Source organism: Phyllostomus discolor, chromosome 2 (genome assembly GCF_004126475.2).
Source record: "Phyllostomus discolor isolate MPI-MPIP mPhyDis1 chromosome 2, mPhyDis1.pri.v3, whole genome shotgun sequence".
In the NCBI taxonomy this organism is placed as follows: Eukaryota; Metazoa; Chordata; class Mammalia; order Chiroptera; family Phyllostomidae; genus Phyllostomus; species Phyllostomus discolor.
The window spans coordinates 122,374,249-122,389,602 of NC_040904.2; the positions used below are offsets into that span (position 1 = coordinate 122,374,249).

Below are 15,354 nucleotides of genomic sequence, written 5' to 3' on the forward strand. Positions count from 1 at the left end.
TAAGGGCCAGGTTCAGATGTGGATGTTTGGGGAGGGATTTCTACAGGAGGTGTGTCTGGCAATTCCTTAGCTAGACAGGAGAGCTTTTAAAAGAACAAAACAATGAGGCTCTAGAGGGCCCAGTGAGTCAGAGCCAACATATTAGGAGGGTGACAAAGACATAGCAAAGGCCTTGGTGGCTACAGCAGAATCTCTCGGGCAGGTGGACCTACCAAAGGTTCCTCAGTTCTTGGGGTAGTGTCGGGGGATATAATTCACAGAGGGCCCAGAAGTCCTCCCCACTTTCACTCAGCAGTACTGTCTCCCCTCATACCAAGGAGAAAACTCCACTATAGGAAGGAAATGTGTGGGGAGAAGGAAACACCTCTTGTCAAAGGCCACCAGAATGGCAATTCAGAGATGACAGTGGGCTCTCAACCTGACACTCAGGCAGCTGACAGGTGCACCTATCTCTATGGGGATATGGTAGGCTCCCCCGATATGCAGGAGGTCAGGAGAGCCCTTTCTTAAATAGCTGTGGGGGTGCCAAGGAGAGCAGATGTTTTCCAGGAGATGCAAGGGAAACAGGGATGTCCATTTAATATTGCAAAGGCAGCAGGAAAGGAGGCATGGCTGAAGACAGATGGCTGAGCTATACCTTCTGTGGGGGGATAGGTGCCATTTTTTTAATTAGTAGGATGGGCTGAGATTTAGACTGAATGGAAAGCCCCCAGGACCAATACCCACAGAGAGGAGAAAGTAGGTGCCAAGTAATAATTCCACTATTACCAAGTGTGGAATTAGTAGGAAGAACCCAAAAAGTCTTGGTGACCAAAAGGTGAGCAAGTGCTGGCATCATAACCTAAGTGGCTTCAATAGTCAACGAGGGGCATCTTTTGGAAGAATGCCAACCCTGAATGCCTCCCTTTCTTCATCAGCCTCATGGCCTAGACTCCAGAAAGATGTGACCAGAATCTGGTTGTGGGGAGGACCAGCAGCCCAAGGGATGCAGCAAGGTCTAACCAAGCCGGAGGCTAGCAGGGTTGTCCAGTGTACAGCACATGATCAGGAACCTGCCCCCTCCTGCCCTGGGCTCCTGTTGGATGCCTGCCCAGTAGCACCTGTCCTCATCTCCTGTGCTGCAGTTAAGTCCGTGCATGGGGCAAAGCAGTGGGTCTGGTCAACTCTGACTCATTCATAAATATGAGAAGATGTAGCATCTCTGCCGAAACAAAATTTGTCCCTGCAAGACACCCCATCTCTCTATGGCTCCCAGAAGCATCAGATCTCAAGCCTGGATCTCTTTTCCATATATGTGTGAAAGGTTCCCAGGAGACTGAGGCCTTGAGAAAGATGCTGGATTAAAAAGGATTTAGGGGCATTTGGAACATCACTGAGTCAAGGCATTTGATGAGTCACTCTTTGTTTATTCTGGCATGAACAGAAGCAGCCAAATCTCTCATGTAGCTGCCTCTTCACTCCAAGTCCTCTAGAGCCAGATACATACCTGACAAATACTCTCATTTTAGTATTCCTCAAGCCACCCACATATCCCTGATGTTAATGAGGCCAAAGTGTGTCACTCAGTGGTCAGACAAAAAAGGGCAACAAAGAAAAATCCCTAAAACAGTTCCAAACAACCCTAACAAGCCATCCAGATGGCCAGAGACAAGGACATGACATCTAAATAACCTCGATTTGCTCCTGTCTTATTTCCTGTGGGACAGACCAGACATTCCCATGAGATCCCAAGCAATGAGTGCTCTGGAGAAGACCCACGGGTCTTGGTCTTCACTGAGACAGCACAAAAACATTCATGAAAATAGTTTCTTAGGATAAGAGCCAAATGATATATTGACTTTGGCAATGAAGCCTATTGGGTCTCCAGGGCAGTGAAAATGCAAGGTGGCCACAACTGGACCACTCTCTGGGCTCAAAGTAACAACAGATAGCTCAAAGAAAGCATGCGTGTTCTTGAGTGAAATCTTACTGCAAAGGTATCCTCCCTTATAAAACAGATGGTCAATGGAACGTAAGCCACTGGGTGCTAACCAATTAAATTCTCACACAGCAGACATAGGCTGGTTGGTACAAATATTCCTATAGGACTTTCTATAAAGTTACACTATTCCTTGATAGAAGATCACTTCTGAATTTTATTTAAGATTTCTTACATTGCTTTTTTTTTTCTCATCTGATACTAATGCAGCTGAGTGTCATGGGGAAGCTGTGTTTTGATTTGGGTTTGGTCACTCATCGCCTTGGTTCTTTCTTCACAGTTTCCCTGTGTTCTCCTCTCTGATCTGTCTTGGTGCAGCCTGGTTTCCTTGGCCACAGCACATGGCCCACTGCAAGGGTGAGAAAGGGCATCACAGCTCTTGTGGTTGTCAGCCCCAACCATGCCCATGGACTGCATGCTCACAGACAAGCTGAACTGAATCTGCTCAGTGAGATTGCAGGGAAGCTGGTCAGAGGAGCTCTCAGGCCAGACATTGTCAGAGATGGACTAAAATACTTTACACAGAGGACTTTCCTCAGTTGCGTGAAAGACTCTGGGTTCCACCGAAAGCACTCAGATTCAACTCGTGTGTGTGTGCACGTGTGTGAATGTATGTGAGTACAACGTGCATGTGGAACAGGGGTAAGGAGGTTCCTAGGAAATAGCTCCTCTTTCTTGGAGAAGTCTGAATTTGAAGAGATATTTAACAGTCCTCTCATCCTGCCTAAAGCCCTAGTGCCCACTGTGACCAAATCAAATTATGCATATATGTATAGCTCTGGACAGAGACAATGATGGGCTGAAGGAGGGGTGCTGAGTAGAGAGGGCAGATGCAGGGGGAATGAGGACATCTGTAATAGTGTCAACAATAAAATATTTTTAAATAAAATTAAAACAAGGAGATATAAATACAGATAGGAAAAAATATGCACTGGTTGGTGGCAGGGGTGAGGGAAAAGAAATAGAAGGGTAGCTATACTTACCCTACAACCACAATTATAAAATCTAGTAAATTCCAACCATTGCGGAGATAAGCATTAGGGTGAAAGAGAAGTCCATAGGCTATTACTTTTAAAAATGCTTCCACAGTAAAAATGATGAGAAAGAGATATTCCACTCGTTCCTAGGGGGAAAAAAAAATAGGAGAGAAAAAGAAAATCATTAGATTGGGGATTTATAAAGCTCTGCCCCAGCAGACCTCATGAGGAGGTGGAGGAGAATGCTGCCCCGCCCCATGGGAGGAGTTAAAGAAACACCGGGTGGAACCTCAGCCCTCCCCACCCTCCCAACCCCTGCCGCCCAGGACAAATGGCGAAGTCAACAGTTTGTTCCTCTATTAGAACTCCAATCCGCTGGGTGTTAAGCTATTTTTTTTTAAGTCTTCAAATGTCCTCAGTTTAAGTGCAAATATTAGGGCGGTCAAAAAATTACAAATGTTTTGGAAACATCTTATTTAGTTAATCAGTGAACACGTCATTGTACCTTCTTAGAAGAGAACCCATAATGTCTTGATTTAATGGGAAGCAATGCCTAGACAGAGGAGAAGGGTGCTGAGAGATGGGGTGGGACATGACCACAGGAAAAGTATGCCACAACTTCAAGATAACAACCCCTGAAAATAACAAGACAGTCCTGGGGAGCAGACAAATCTGAGTTCTCCAAAACAGAGCAAAAACACAGCTGCAAAGCAACAGAGCCATTGAAGATCTCTCAACAGCAGCTAAAATAGGCAAAACTGCTTACACCCACGGATCCAAAAAGTTGAACTCCCTCTCTTTCCCAAGAAACTCTGTGTCCAAAGACAGAGAGGTGGTTAGCAGTGAAAACCAGCATTTCCAGGATGGAGACAGGCACTGGGAGTGGGGTGCGGACAGTGAATGGAAAAGGCTCATCTCTTTTTTCAAGGGGCAGAGATAGGTAGTCTTTTCGTCTCTCTGCCACCTTGAAGAACAGCTTTGCATTTAAGGCTGCAGCTTCTGACCCTGGGAGCCCTCACTGAACAGGACAAACTCACTGGCTCCATTAGAGTGAACAAATTCTGTGTTAATTCAACCAGCTTCTTGCGCCGCTATTTGCTTTCTCCCACAACCACCCTCAGTGCGGATACTTACTGGCCCCCACCAGGCCAAGGCTGCTGCCTAGAGGCCTTTATGCTCCACTGCTCGCCTCTGCAGAAGCCTCAGCCCATCTCTCACTGGAGCCACAAAACACCAGTCCATGTGGCATTTGGCCATAGGTCTTCTAAGCAGGTCATCCACAACCTCCAGGAAGCACATGACTCAGAACCCCCAAACCTATTCTCCCACCCTCTAGCAGGCCAGGTAGGGCTCACTGAAGACCTCCAGTTCACTCACATTGTGAAGTGTGCGCATTGCCCAAGGAGGCCTTCCTCCTTCCACCTTGCCTGCTGGAGGGTCCTCCAAGACTGGGCATTGGGAAACTGATAGGTGGCTCTGCATGTCTCTGTGTTCCCTTCATTCTTTCTGGATCCCCTAGACATTTGGTGAGTATTGGTCTCACCCCCCGGGGTGAAGCAATTTAAGGATACAAAGTTTAAAAAATGCAGATTCTGGGCCCCAACCAGACCTACTGAAGTAGATCTCCTGGCTATGGAGCCTGACAATGTGCATTATAGACAATTTCCAGATGTCTCTGAGGCTTAAGAACCTCTGACCCATGTGCTGATGTGGGCCCAGATCAGACAGCAAGCTGGAAAGGGAACAGAGAGGTCGGACTGAATCAGCACTTCAGAAGCAGGCCGTCCCATCCTTTAGTTTCTACCTATTAGAACACCGTAAAGTTGATCTGGGGACACGGCTGCCTGTGGGCTATGACCCAGGTACAAATCACAGTGTGTGGGAGTCTCCAGTCTTTTAAAATTAGGTGATGTATTAAAATGAACATCAGGATAGTGTTGAAGGGAAAGCACGTTAAGAAAGGGCACAGTGCCACCTGAGGAAGCTTGTGGAAGATGGGGGAGCTGTCAAAGAGCCCCAGTCCCCACCCCTATGGTGGTCACAGCTTTTATGTTTAGCACCAGATGACAAGACTACCTCCTCTGGACCCCGGAAACCTCCATAGAAATTCACAAAGTTGGAGCTGGAATGAGAAGGGAAGAAAAGGAAAGGGAAACAAACACGAGCTGGGTGCCTACTAGGTGCCAGGCACTTGCATGTGTTCACATATATGTGCTAGTTACTTTTACACGTCCACCCACCCATCCAGTCATTCATTTTCACTGTGGCACAACCAGTTGAATTATTTGAAAGTGACTTTGGAGCTCTGCCTGGTGTGTCTGGACAACAAGCTTTCTGAGAGAGCACCCAAGCTTAGCACCTCTTCTCCAGGGTAGAGAGAACAGTAAAATCGCAAAGGCTCTGAGGGCCCTATGTGCTGGGAAGCCAGCATTCCCAGACAAACTCCTGTGAACAGCTTGCACCCCCAATCCAGACTGCCCAGCACCAAGTATTCTGTTTATTCCCCCATCTACAAGGCTGCTCTGTCTTGCTCGACTTCCCTATAAACAGGGAAAGCCATTGGGGAGGAGGGCCCTGGTCCCCTGGGCTGCAGTGCTGCCCCATGCCTCACGCCCAGTGGCTTCCTGGACCTAGCACACCCCCTTGTGAGGTCAGGGGGCTTAGGGGACTTGCAACTTATCTTGTGATCTTTGGTCTTTTTGGTTCTCCCAGTGAAGTTTGCACTATGTGATATTTGTCCCATACCCTGGCACGTAACACGTGGAGGTCCAGAAGGACCCATCTGATATGACAGTGAGTCACTCAAACATTCACAAACACGTTTATGTGCTGGGTGCTGAAGATTTGCGAAAAAGAGCTCTGAAACTGACCCTTGGTAAGTTGGTACAAGGGATCTTTTGGTACAGTAAGAGACAAAGGAACAGATGATTCCAGTACAATAAGTAAGTGGTGCTCTGGAGGTAAGCACAGTTTGCTGTGGATGGACTTCCCAAAGGTCAGGATCTCCAAGGTGAAGCCTGAAGGTGAAGAGTTGTACAGGTGAAGAACGTGGGATGGGGTCAGGTATTCCAAGTGCGGGAAGAACTAAGGGGAGGGGAAGTATGGAGAGTTTCAGGAAATGCAAACATTTGATTTGGCTAGAGTGAAGGCTGTGAGAAGATGGGGACGGAGGGGTGGGTAGGAGCAAGATGACCAGGCTGTGTGGCCACACCTAGACACTTGGACTCCATTCTAAGGAGATGGGAAATGGCTGGGTCAGATGAGCACTGCAGCATGGCTTTGCAGTAGAGCATGGTAGCAGTGACAGGTGTGGAGAGGGTGGGCAAGTGACCCAAGCAGAGATCACAGAGTCTCGAGTCTCAGTAGAGACAGTGGAACTGGTTGAGAAGTAGGTGATTTGAGAGATACTTTATAAAAGATGTAATTTGGTTTCTGGTTGCATGTAGGGATTGGAGGAAGAGACAGTGAAAGAAGAACATGGTCCCCTCCCTGAGTTTTCTAATTTGGTGGCTCTGAATGGTGATGCCTGTCACTGCAGTAGTGGACTTGGAAGAGGAAGGGAGAGAGACACCATTTCTGGACTTGCTTAATTTAGGGCACCTGTGAGACATCAAGACACACAGAGGTGTGGGTCGGAGGAGAGTTCACCTTGCAGGGAGGGCTGAATGAGGTGGCTCTGGACAGTGTTCAGACTAAAGAGAGAAAGGTTGAGGCTGGAATCCAACTGTGTAAGGGACAACCTCATCCCTAGGAAAGCACTTCCACATCACGACATTCATCTCCTAGGCAGAGGTTACAGGATCCTGCTTCAAGCCATGAGTCTGAGAGAGGAAAGGATCTTGGAAGTTATATAATTAACCTCCTCACTTGAAAAAGTAGGACACTGACAAGATACCAAGGGCAGGGAGGCACACGCTGAGAACAGAACCAGGTTTCCTGACCCTCATCCAAAGGGCCAGGCATCTTATCTGACCTCCCTGGTCCATGTTTGTCCCCAAAGACACAACTGAGTCACACTCCTTTTGCTAAGGATCTGAGATAGAACTGAAAAGGGGCCAGAGAGTCAGTAAGAAAAGGGCTGGACAAGAACCCAGCGGAAGGGCAGTGCCTGAGGTTACAAAGTCTGGATATAGACACCTGTGCTGATTGCCACTACAAAAAGCATTGTGTTCACTCTGATCTTAGGGGCATGAATGCCCTTACAGAATTAATTTTTTAAAAAAGTGAAAACAAACAAAAAAATTTAAATAAATGAAACAGCTTAGTTAATCCTTTCAAAATATGTGTTGTAATTGCTATAGAAACATGTAAGGGTGAATATGAATGGAGTAAAGAAGATCAACACTTTGTCACAGATCATTCTCTCGCAGCTGGCGCCTCAGTGACCCCAGTCCTGTGCGTACACACTCCTTTATGGCCCTCCTCCTGAGGCCAGAGCTCCGTGGGCCCTCCTGAACCCTGAGGGGTGGCAGAGCTCTTAGAGACTGCACCCAATAGTCAGCACAGGCACTGGCCTTTTCTGTGCTCTTGGGAACAAGGGAGCTTTGGAGGCCCAGGGAACAGACTACTATTCTGTGTTGAGGTTGGAAAGGGTAGAGGAGACAGAAAAACTGCAGAAGGGAGAACAAGCAAAGCACTAGACTCTCAAGGCTATGAGTGTCAGGACCGGATTCCACAGGGCTCCTGGAGGAATCCTTCCTTGGGGCAGTGTGAGGACTTCACCCCGTCAGATGACTCCTGTCTTTCTTCTTCCTTTCTATCACTTCTCATCCTCTCTAGTGCTATTTTCCTCCTATTGCTACCTTTCCATTTCCTTATTCTTCTCCCTTTCTTTCCTCTCCCTGCTCACTTCTTAGGGCTACCATCGGCAACCAAAGCCCACGGTCACATTCCTTTCTGGAATATTTAGGAAAATTAATGGAAAGAGAGCCTCAGTTCCCAGGAATCATGGCATCTTCTAAACACTTGTGGACTAAACACTCAGTTTCCAGGAATCATCATGTCTTCTAAACTCTTGTGGAGCTAGTTTGACTCTGATGAACACAGACTACCTTGGTTTTCCCTTTATCATTTTACGTATTCATATCCAGCCTTTCAAGTACATCATAAACTTCTAGAAGACAGAGACTCAATTATCTTTTGATAGTAATAACCTTGATTTTGGCACCAACTGACTCTGTGTGTCTTTGGGCAAGTCATTTTACTTCTCTGAGACTATTTCCTCATCTGTAAAAAAACCTGTTAGGCTTTTAAAAAATATACAGTGCTGCCAAGCCCTAGGTTTCTACAGGGCTGTTTTGGGAGCAGTTACAGGTTAGGGGAAGACAAAGAGAGTGGGGCTTTGGTTCCTCACCCTGTGAACCAGAGCAGTGCCATTTGAACCCACACGCTAAGTTGTCCAAAGCTCCTAACACTTGAATGGAGTTTAGAAGTCAATCTGATGGGGGCGTAGACAGAGAATATACATAAAAAAGTAGCCACTTCTTCCTAATGAAGCTGGGAGGTTTTCACTGGCTTTATACGCTGGGTTCTGAATCAGATTTTATTTGATAAGAGGAATCACTGCTTTTGTGTTTTTCTTGGAACTTTGAACGCCACCTCCAAAGTGGTAGATGACACACAAATTCTCTTCAAAGTTCTATGGCAATTGAGGATGCTAGTGCCTGGTCTGCATGCAGTTCTGCCTAAGGCACAGTCAGATTCCAAGACACGGAAAGGAACACAGAGTTCCTGTCCTTGTTGTTCTAATGGTCACCATAAATACAAATGGATTTTATAATAAAAATCCTTCATTAAAGAGATTAGTAATATTTGTGCTTTAGGAGAACATGGACTCCCTGTGAGCAAAGGCCATGCCAGGGCAAAGCTCCTAGGACAAGGACACTCATGGAGAGCCTGTCTATTCACATGTGCACATTTCTGCACACACGCATGCATGGCCTGTCTGGGTGATGCCCACCATCTGTGTTGAACACTGTACAGCTTACATCTGCTTTATTATAGACCAGGGGCATGAAAATTGATACTAAGCCCACGTGCACCCTCTTAGATTTATGCAAGTGTACTTATTAAAGCTGCCAAGAATTCTACACCAAATAAATTTATGAGAAGCTCAGTCATACAATTCTATTTCAGTACAAGGTGAAAAGATAATAAATACAATAGCAATGCTTCAAATAGCACCTTGTATTCAGATTGTTTCATAACTTAAGTACCATTCAATCTGACCTCAAATTACAGCCTCTTCCTAAATTCTCTAATGACGGAGAACAAAGGAACTAGAAAACCATAGTTTCTCACTCTCCAATTCTCTCATTCATTCATTCAGTAGGACACAAATATTTCTTGAGGGTCTGCTCAACCCTATACCACTTGTGACATTGCCCTCTTAGGACACTGACAGACTTGTAGAACAAGAAGTAAGGATACACATTACAAGCTCCTCATTATACAGGCTTAAGGGTACTTGTCCAAGGCCTCACATCTTTCCCATTTGATGAGTACTCAGGTTTCCTAATGGCTACTTGGTGTTCCTTCTCATATAGTACAGCTTTTTCTGTCTGTGGGCTGATTGAATCCCTGAATTACTGTGTCCATGAGGGGCCACTGAGCAATAAAAGGCCACCTATATGGTGTGGCTAGAAGAATGGGCTGCAGGGATCCCGAAACTTCCTCCACCCTGTTGGTGTTTGAAAAGCAGCCATTAATAAGCCTTTCTTCCATCAGTAAATGACTAGATAAACACAATGTGGGGTGTGTGTGTGTGTGTGTGTAAAATGGAGTTCTGACACATGCTACAACATGGATGAGCCTTGAAGACATTGTGCTAAGTGAAAAGGCAGACACATTCCACTTACATAAAACACCTAGAATGAGCAAATTCGGAGACAGAACATAGATTAGAGGTTACCAGAGACTGGAAGGAGGGAGAAACTGTTTCAAGGAATAAAAAACTTTGGAAATAGTGGTGATACTGTACAACATTTTGAGTATAATAATGTCACTTGAGTATACACTTAAAAATGGTTAGAATGGCATATTTTATGTTATTTACCACAATGAATAAAAGATCCATTCCTTTGGATCTTAAAGATCTTCTAACATTTAGAAGCCTCTACCTAAAATACCTGAGGTCATATTTAAACTTGTATCAGGTACCACCTTGAAAGGGACTAATCCCCAGAATGTTGACAGCATAGCTTTTTGTTGTGAGATCCTGCCTGGATGTCTGGGTTCCTGGATTGGAAAGAGGGAGGTTGAGCAGGGAGGTGGGAGGCCAGTGAAGACAACTGCTTCAGTTTCACAATTTTCTAAGGGCAGGCCCTTCCCAAGGGCCTTGTATGGAAGCCTATTTAGAAGGTGCCTGGTGTTCAGATGCTGTGGCCTTAAAACTCAAGACATCTGGTAAAGGAAGAAGGGATAGGATAACCATTTAATAGCCTAAGAGTAAAGCAGTCTTGAAAAGAACATTTGACCGATTTATCAAGGGCAAGTAGCAATTGAGGTGAGTTGAAAAGTACACCAGTGTTTTACAGTAGCTCAGTTTAAGAAAACCAAAAACTCTCCTCCAATGGCTCTGTTTTCTTTGGGCTTGCCCATGATGCTAAGTTGAAGTGGCTTGCTCGCTTATTAATTTCTCACTTTCATGTCTACTTCTCCAGAGGTTGGTCTAGCCTCAGCTGCCCCAGCACCTCGACACAGGCTTCATCTCCAAAGCGCACCAAACGTGCTGCCTCAGTGGTCTGGGTACTGGCCTGCCCTTTCCTTCTAGGCCATTCACTGCCCCTGTCCTTGAGACAGCATCTACATCCATCCATGGGGCAGGCTGCTTCCTAGACTACATTGCCCAACTGCAAACCCCCACAGGACAGATTGGCCTGCTGGGGTTCTGTGTCTGGTGTCCCACATATGAATGGTAGAGAGGGAACAATCAGCCTTTGTCATATGCTGCCGGCATCGCTCTCTTGGAGTTCAAAAGAAGCCCAGGTTTGCACAGGCCAGTCTCCAGGACACCTCAGGAGTTCCCTCCACCTCAGGAGGTCACGCCCTTCTGAGGCTGACATCCTGTCACTGGGCAGCTCTGCTGTCAGAGTATGGCGAGCCCCTCCCTCTCCAAGGAGTTTCCTCTGGCTCAGGGATATTACCTTTTCTTTGGGGATAATGGAGTGGACAGGGTGACAGATACTACCAATCAGGGCTGAAGTATTCCTGAGGACAATGAGGCATTTGTTTAGTAACCTGTGGCCTAGTGTATCATTTCCCAAATGGAGGGAGGCTGCAGCAGTGGCCTCAAAACTCTCTCCTAAGAGCCCACCTTCTTTTGAGGAGTAGAATAACGACTAACACTTAACCCAGGGAAACAGACCCTGTCTCTTCCGTTCTCCCCACTGTCTGTCTCTATCCAGGCCCCCAGTTTAATTTCCAAACTGGTTGTTTGGATATTAAAACAGCTTCCTAACTGGTCACATGGATGTCTAGTCTGTTTTACCATTTAAAAACCTTTACGGCTCCCCTCTGCATTAAAATGGAATCCAGTATCCTGTGCCTGGCTCCCAGCTCTGTCACAGGCTGACCCCACCCTGAACTCCAGCCACACCAAAATTTTCACTCATCACACCCAAACCAGACAGGTTATTTGTGCAGCTCTCCTCTTCATGCCTGCCAAGTCCTGTCCCTTTCTCCTCAGGCTCCTGGACAGCTCCTTCGTCATCACCTTGTTACCCACCCAAGCCTCCCTGAACCTGAAGGGGCAGATTAGTTAGTACTGCCTCCCAGTCGCAGTGTCCTCTCTTCAGAGCACAGTGAGGGCAATTATTACAATGTGCTTTCTAGGTGCTTCTCCCCTGCAGGGAGGAAGCAAGTATCTTTGTCACCTTTGGCTAAGAAGTGTCTTTAAATGAAAAGCAAAATGCTAGAGGAAAAGGGCTTTGGATTCAGACACATTTGAGATAAATTTCCCTATAACAAGCTACATAACCTCCCCAAACTCTGGTTTCTTCACCAGTAAATAAGGGAGAGCCTGGGGGGTAGATTTGAGAATTAGAAATCACATAGCCATCACTCAAATGGAGCTGCTGGCATTACTGTAACCTTAGTGCCTGCACACAGTAGGTGTTCTGCCCATGTCTTTAGAGAGTGAATGTTCCAGCTGCAGTTGACTTTGAGTGTCCTCTCCAGAGGTCCTGGCTCTGCCTGCCCCCATGGCCCCCTGCTGTCTCTCCCCCTCTCCACTCCTGCCCTGGCCCCTTCAACTCTCTTGGCCTCTAAGCTGATGGCACAACTCATTTCTGTGTCTCTTTTGATCCTCTTGACTTCAACAAAAAGCAGAGAATTGAGGCCTCACATCTATTATCAAAGACAGACAAAACAAACACATAATGTCTCTGTAGACTGTTTGCTGGGTTCCCTGCATCGCAAACGTCCTTGCCCTACCTCCCTCCTTAGCCCTCAGATTTGAAGTAATAGGTTCTATTCTGGCTTAAAGCGCCTCCTGCCCCAAAGCCCTGTGAGCATTTCCCTGTGTCTCTGGGAGCCTGCCAATCCTTTGCCTCCTGAAATGACTTATTTTACCTATGTTGGACAAGGTGGAGGGCGACAGTCAGTGCTCTCAGGATTTCGGTTTGGCAACTAAGCAGTAATTAGCACAGTGATAGATCATTAGGAAGTACTTTACAGTTCACAAGGTACTTTCCATTCCTCCAAATGTTGAGTCTCATGATCACTTTGTGACGCAGAAAGGACAGACACATTTCTTCTCCTCTCACTCCTGCTTTCTTTGACTCCTCACAAAACCACCACGACCACTGTTACCACTATCACCATCACTACTGCCATCTTTACTTCCACCAGTGTCACCACCCCCACCAGCATTATCACCACCACCACCATGATCACCACTACCAGGCATGTGCCCCAACGCTGGCACTATCATCTTTTCTTTAGCTGGACATACTCATGTCCATAAACGAAGCCTGGACCCATGGCAACCATCTGGGGACCATGGAGACTACTAGTTGAGGATGAGAGAAACAAGCTGAGGATGGCAGAAAGAAAAAGTGAAAATAACTGGCATCCTGGTTAAAATTGCTGAATTAACTCAACCAATGAATTACCTTAACCAGCTTTGGTGCCATCCTAACTTGGGGCTTACTTTATGTGAAGTAGTTTCCTTATTGTAACATTCATTTCAAGGGGAGTTTTCTTGTGCTTGCATCTGAAAGCATCCTTATTGATAGGCTCTGTTTGCTATCTCTACACACTACTCCCCCTCCCACCTCTTTATCCCACTCCTGCTCAGTGCTCCCATGCCTTATCAGCCATATGCCCACATTAAAACTAAGCTGAGTCTCATCATCTAGGAAGGCAGGAGCTTGTAAACACTGTAAGACAAATGCTCCCCTGTCTCCTGGTTAGCTCTCAGCCTGTGCGTGAGATGCTTATTTCAGATTACTGTCTCAGACTAGATCTAGGGAGATCGCACCAAATCCCAATCAGACAGCAGCCATGTAAGCTGTGCTCGGCCTCTTGTCCCAGCACAGGGATGTTGAGACGAAGGGCATGGCTACATAAACAGTAACGCTACAGTCCTACAAGACACAAGGTGGGAGGCAGGGAGGAGCTCCTCAATATCCCAGTGGCAGAAGCCTAGAGATAAAGGACACACATGCAGACCTGGTATTTCTCTCCTTAGGGTGGGTTTTTTCCTCAAAGGATGAAGGAGTTTCTGAGCACAAAACTTTCCAGAATCCCACTTTCATCGCGCTACTTCCCTCCTTGGGAACTTACAGGGACTCTGCGTCAGGCCTCAACTTCTCTGCTTGAGTCTTTCCCTTCCCACCTGTATACCTGTCTTCTGATGCCACTCAAGTTATGATGTTACCTCTCTCCCTACTTAGTTCCATGCTGGCCTCTGTGGCTCACTTTCTCCAGGGCCAGAAGGATTCCACCACCTATTAGGGAGTTACTTTGACTTTTCCAGAGCTCTCAATCTCCTTTTCCTGTGGGTCCTATGGTCATATGGCCAGTCTGTCTGTGCTGTTCATTTGGATTTTTATATATGATATTATGGCATGTTTTATAAGTTCTCTCATCGCAACAAGTGTCCCAGATCTCTCTTACCCATCAGCACTCCAAGGGCAGAAGCTATGTCATTCTGACCCACAGTGCCCTGGACTGGAGGCTCCCAGAGTGCACAGTTGGAAGGACACTTAGAGGCCACCAAGGCTGACATCCCAGTCTCAGACTCTCTCAAAGACACAATTCATGGTTTACAATGGGCTTTCACATCTTCCTCTATCAGCTCCCTAGACATCCTGTGAGTCAGCTAGTTGGCCTTCTTCCTCAGCAACCTTCCTCTCCTACCCCCACAGGAGCACCAACAGGCCACGGAGTATCAGCATCATGGAGACCATGTACAGAGGGACCCACCCTGAAGGCCTCTGAGACTGAGGACTGTGATTATAAAGCATGTAAGATGCTACCTCTGCCCTCTAAATGCTCACAGTCAGTCAAGGAAGCAGGAAAGGGTGCCTGGTGGAGAGGAATTAGGACACAGGGTCACATTTGCTACTTGCCAAATGAGTACTGTGGATAATAAGCAATTTAAGAATTTGGAGAAAAGGCAGACTGTTAAGGGCTGGAGGTCAGGATAGGTGGTATGGGCTGGGCTTGCTTGAGGGTGAGGAGAGACTATAGGCTGAGCTTGGGTACAATGAGGTGATTTCCATATGGGAAACACAAATTCTCATGGAGACCCAAGAAGCAGACAATTTTTGCTAGGAAGCTGACATTGTGGGAGGTAAATCTGGGTAGACAGGAGGGCTTAAATTAAAGCAGTAGCAGGACAGAGTTTGTAATTCATACAAGGGAGTTGTCCCAAGATTTAAGGTCTATGGTGATTTGGGGTGATGATTTGTGATCAAGGGGTGATATGTGCCAAGCTAAGATAAAGACAAATGTGGAAAAACCCCACAGATGGATTTGGGAGACTCTGCAGTAGTCTAGGAATAGGTGATGGCTGTTTGAGATAGAGAGGGACAGAGCAGAAGGAGAGAAAAGGCAAAGGCAGATTCAGAAAATGCTGGGACTGGAGGTGGGCAGAGAGAGAACCATCAGACATGACATCAAGACTTCATTCAGAATGGCTAGAGGAACAAAGGTGTCATTTGCAAACAAGGCCGGAGCTGGCCAGTGCCAGCACAGTGGCTTGCACATTTCAGACATGCTCTCTGGACTGCCATTTCTTTATCTGCCAACTGTAAAGTTTGGCCAGATAATCTCCACTCCCCTTCCTGCATCCAGCTAGAAGACGACCCAGTGTAGCAGGAATTCCGTGGCACTAGCAGATCCGTTTTAAATTTTAGATCTTCTACAACTATTGCACCTTAGCCAAGTTATTTA

The 15,354-nt window shown here is 46.5% G+C and overlaps 1 protein-coding gene across 1 annotated transcript in view; it reads right to left on the bottom strand.

Annotated features, from left to right (window-relative positions):
* The window catches only part of CACNA1C (calcium voltage-gated channel subunit alpha1 C), a 626,645-nt gene that overhangs the window by 253,040 nt on the left and 358,251 nt on the right, over positions 1–15,354 (bottom strand). Inside the window, 1 exon segment of the mRNA XM_036018449.1 lies at positions 2,962–3,101. Within this exon segment, the coding sequence (XP_035874342.1) occupies positions 2,962–3,101 (140 nt within the window).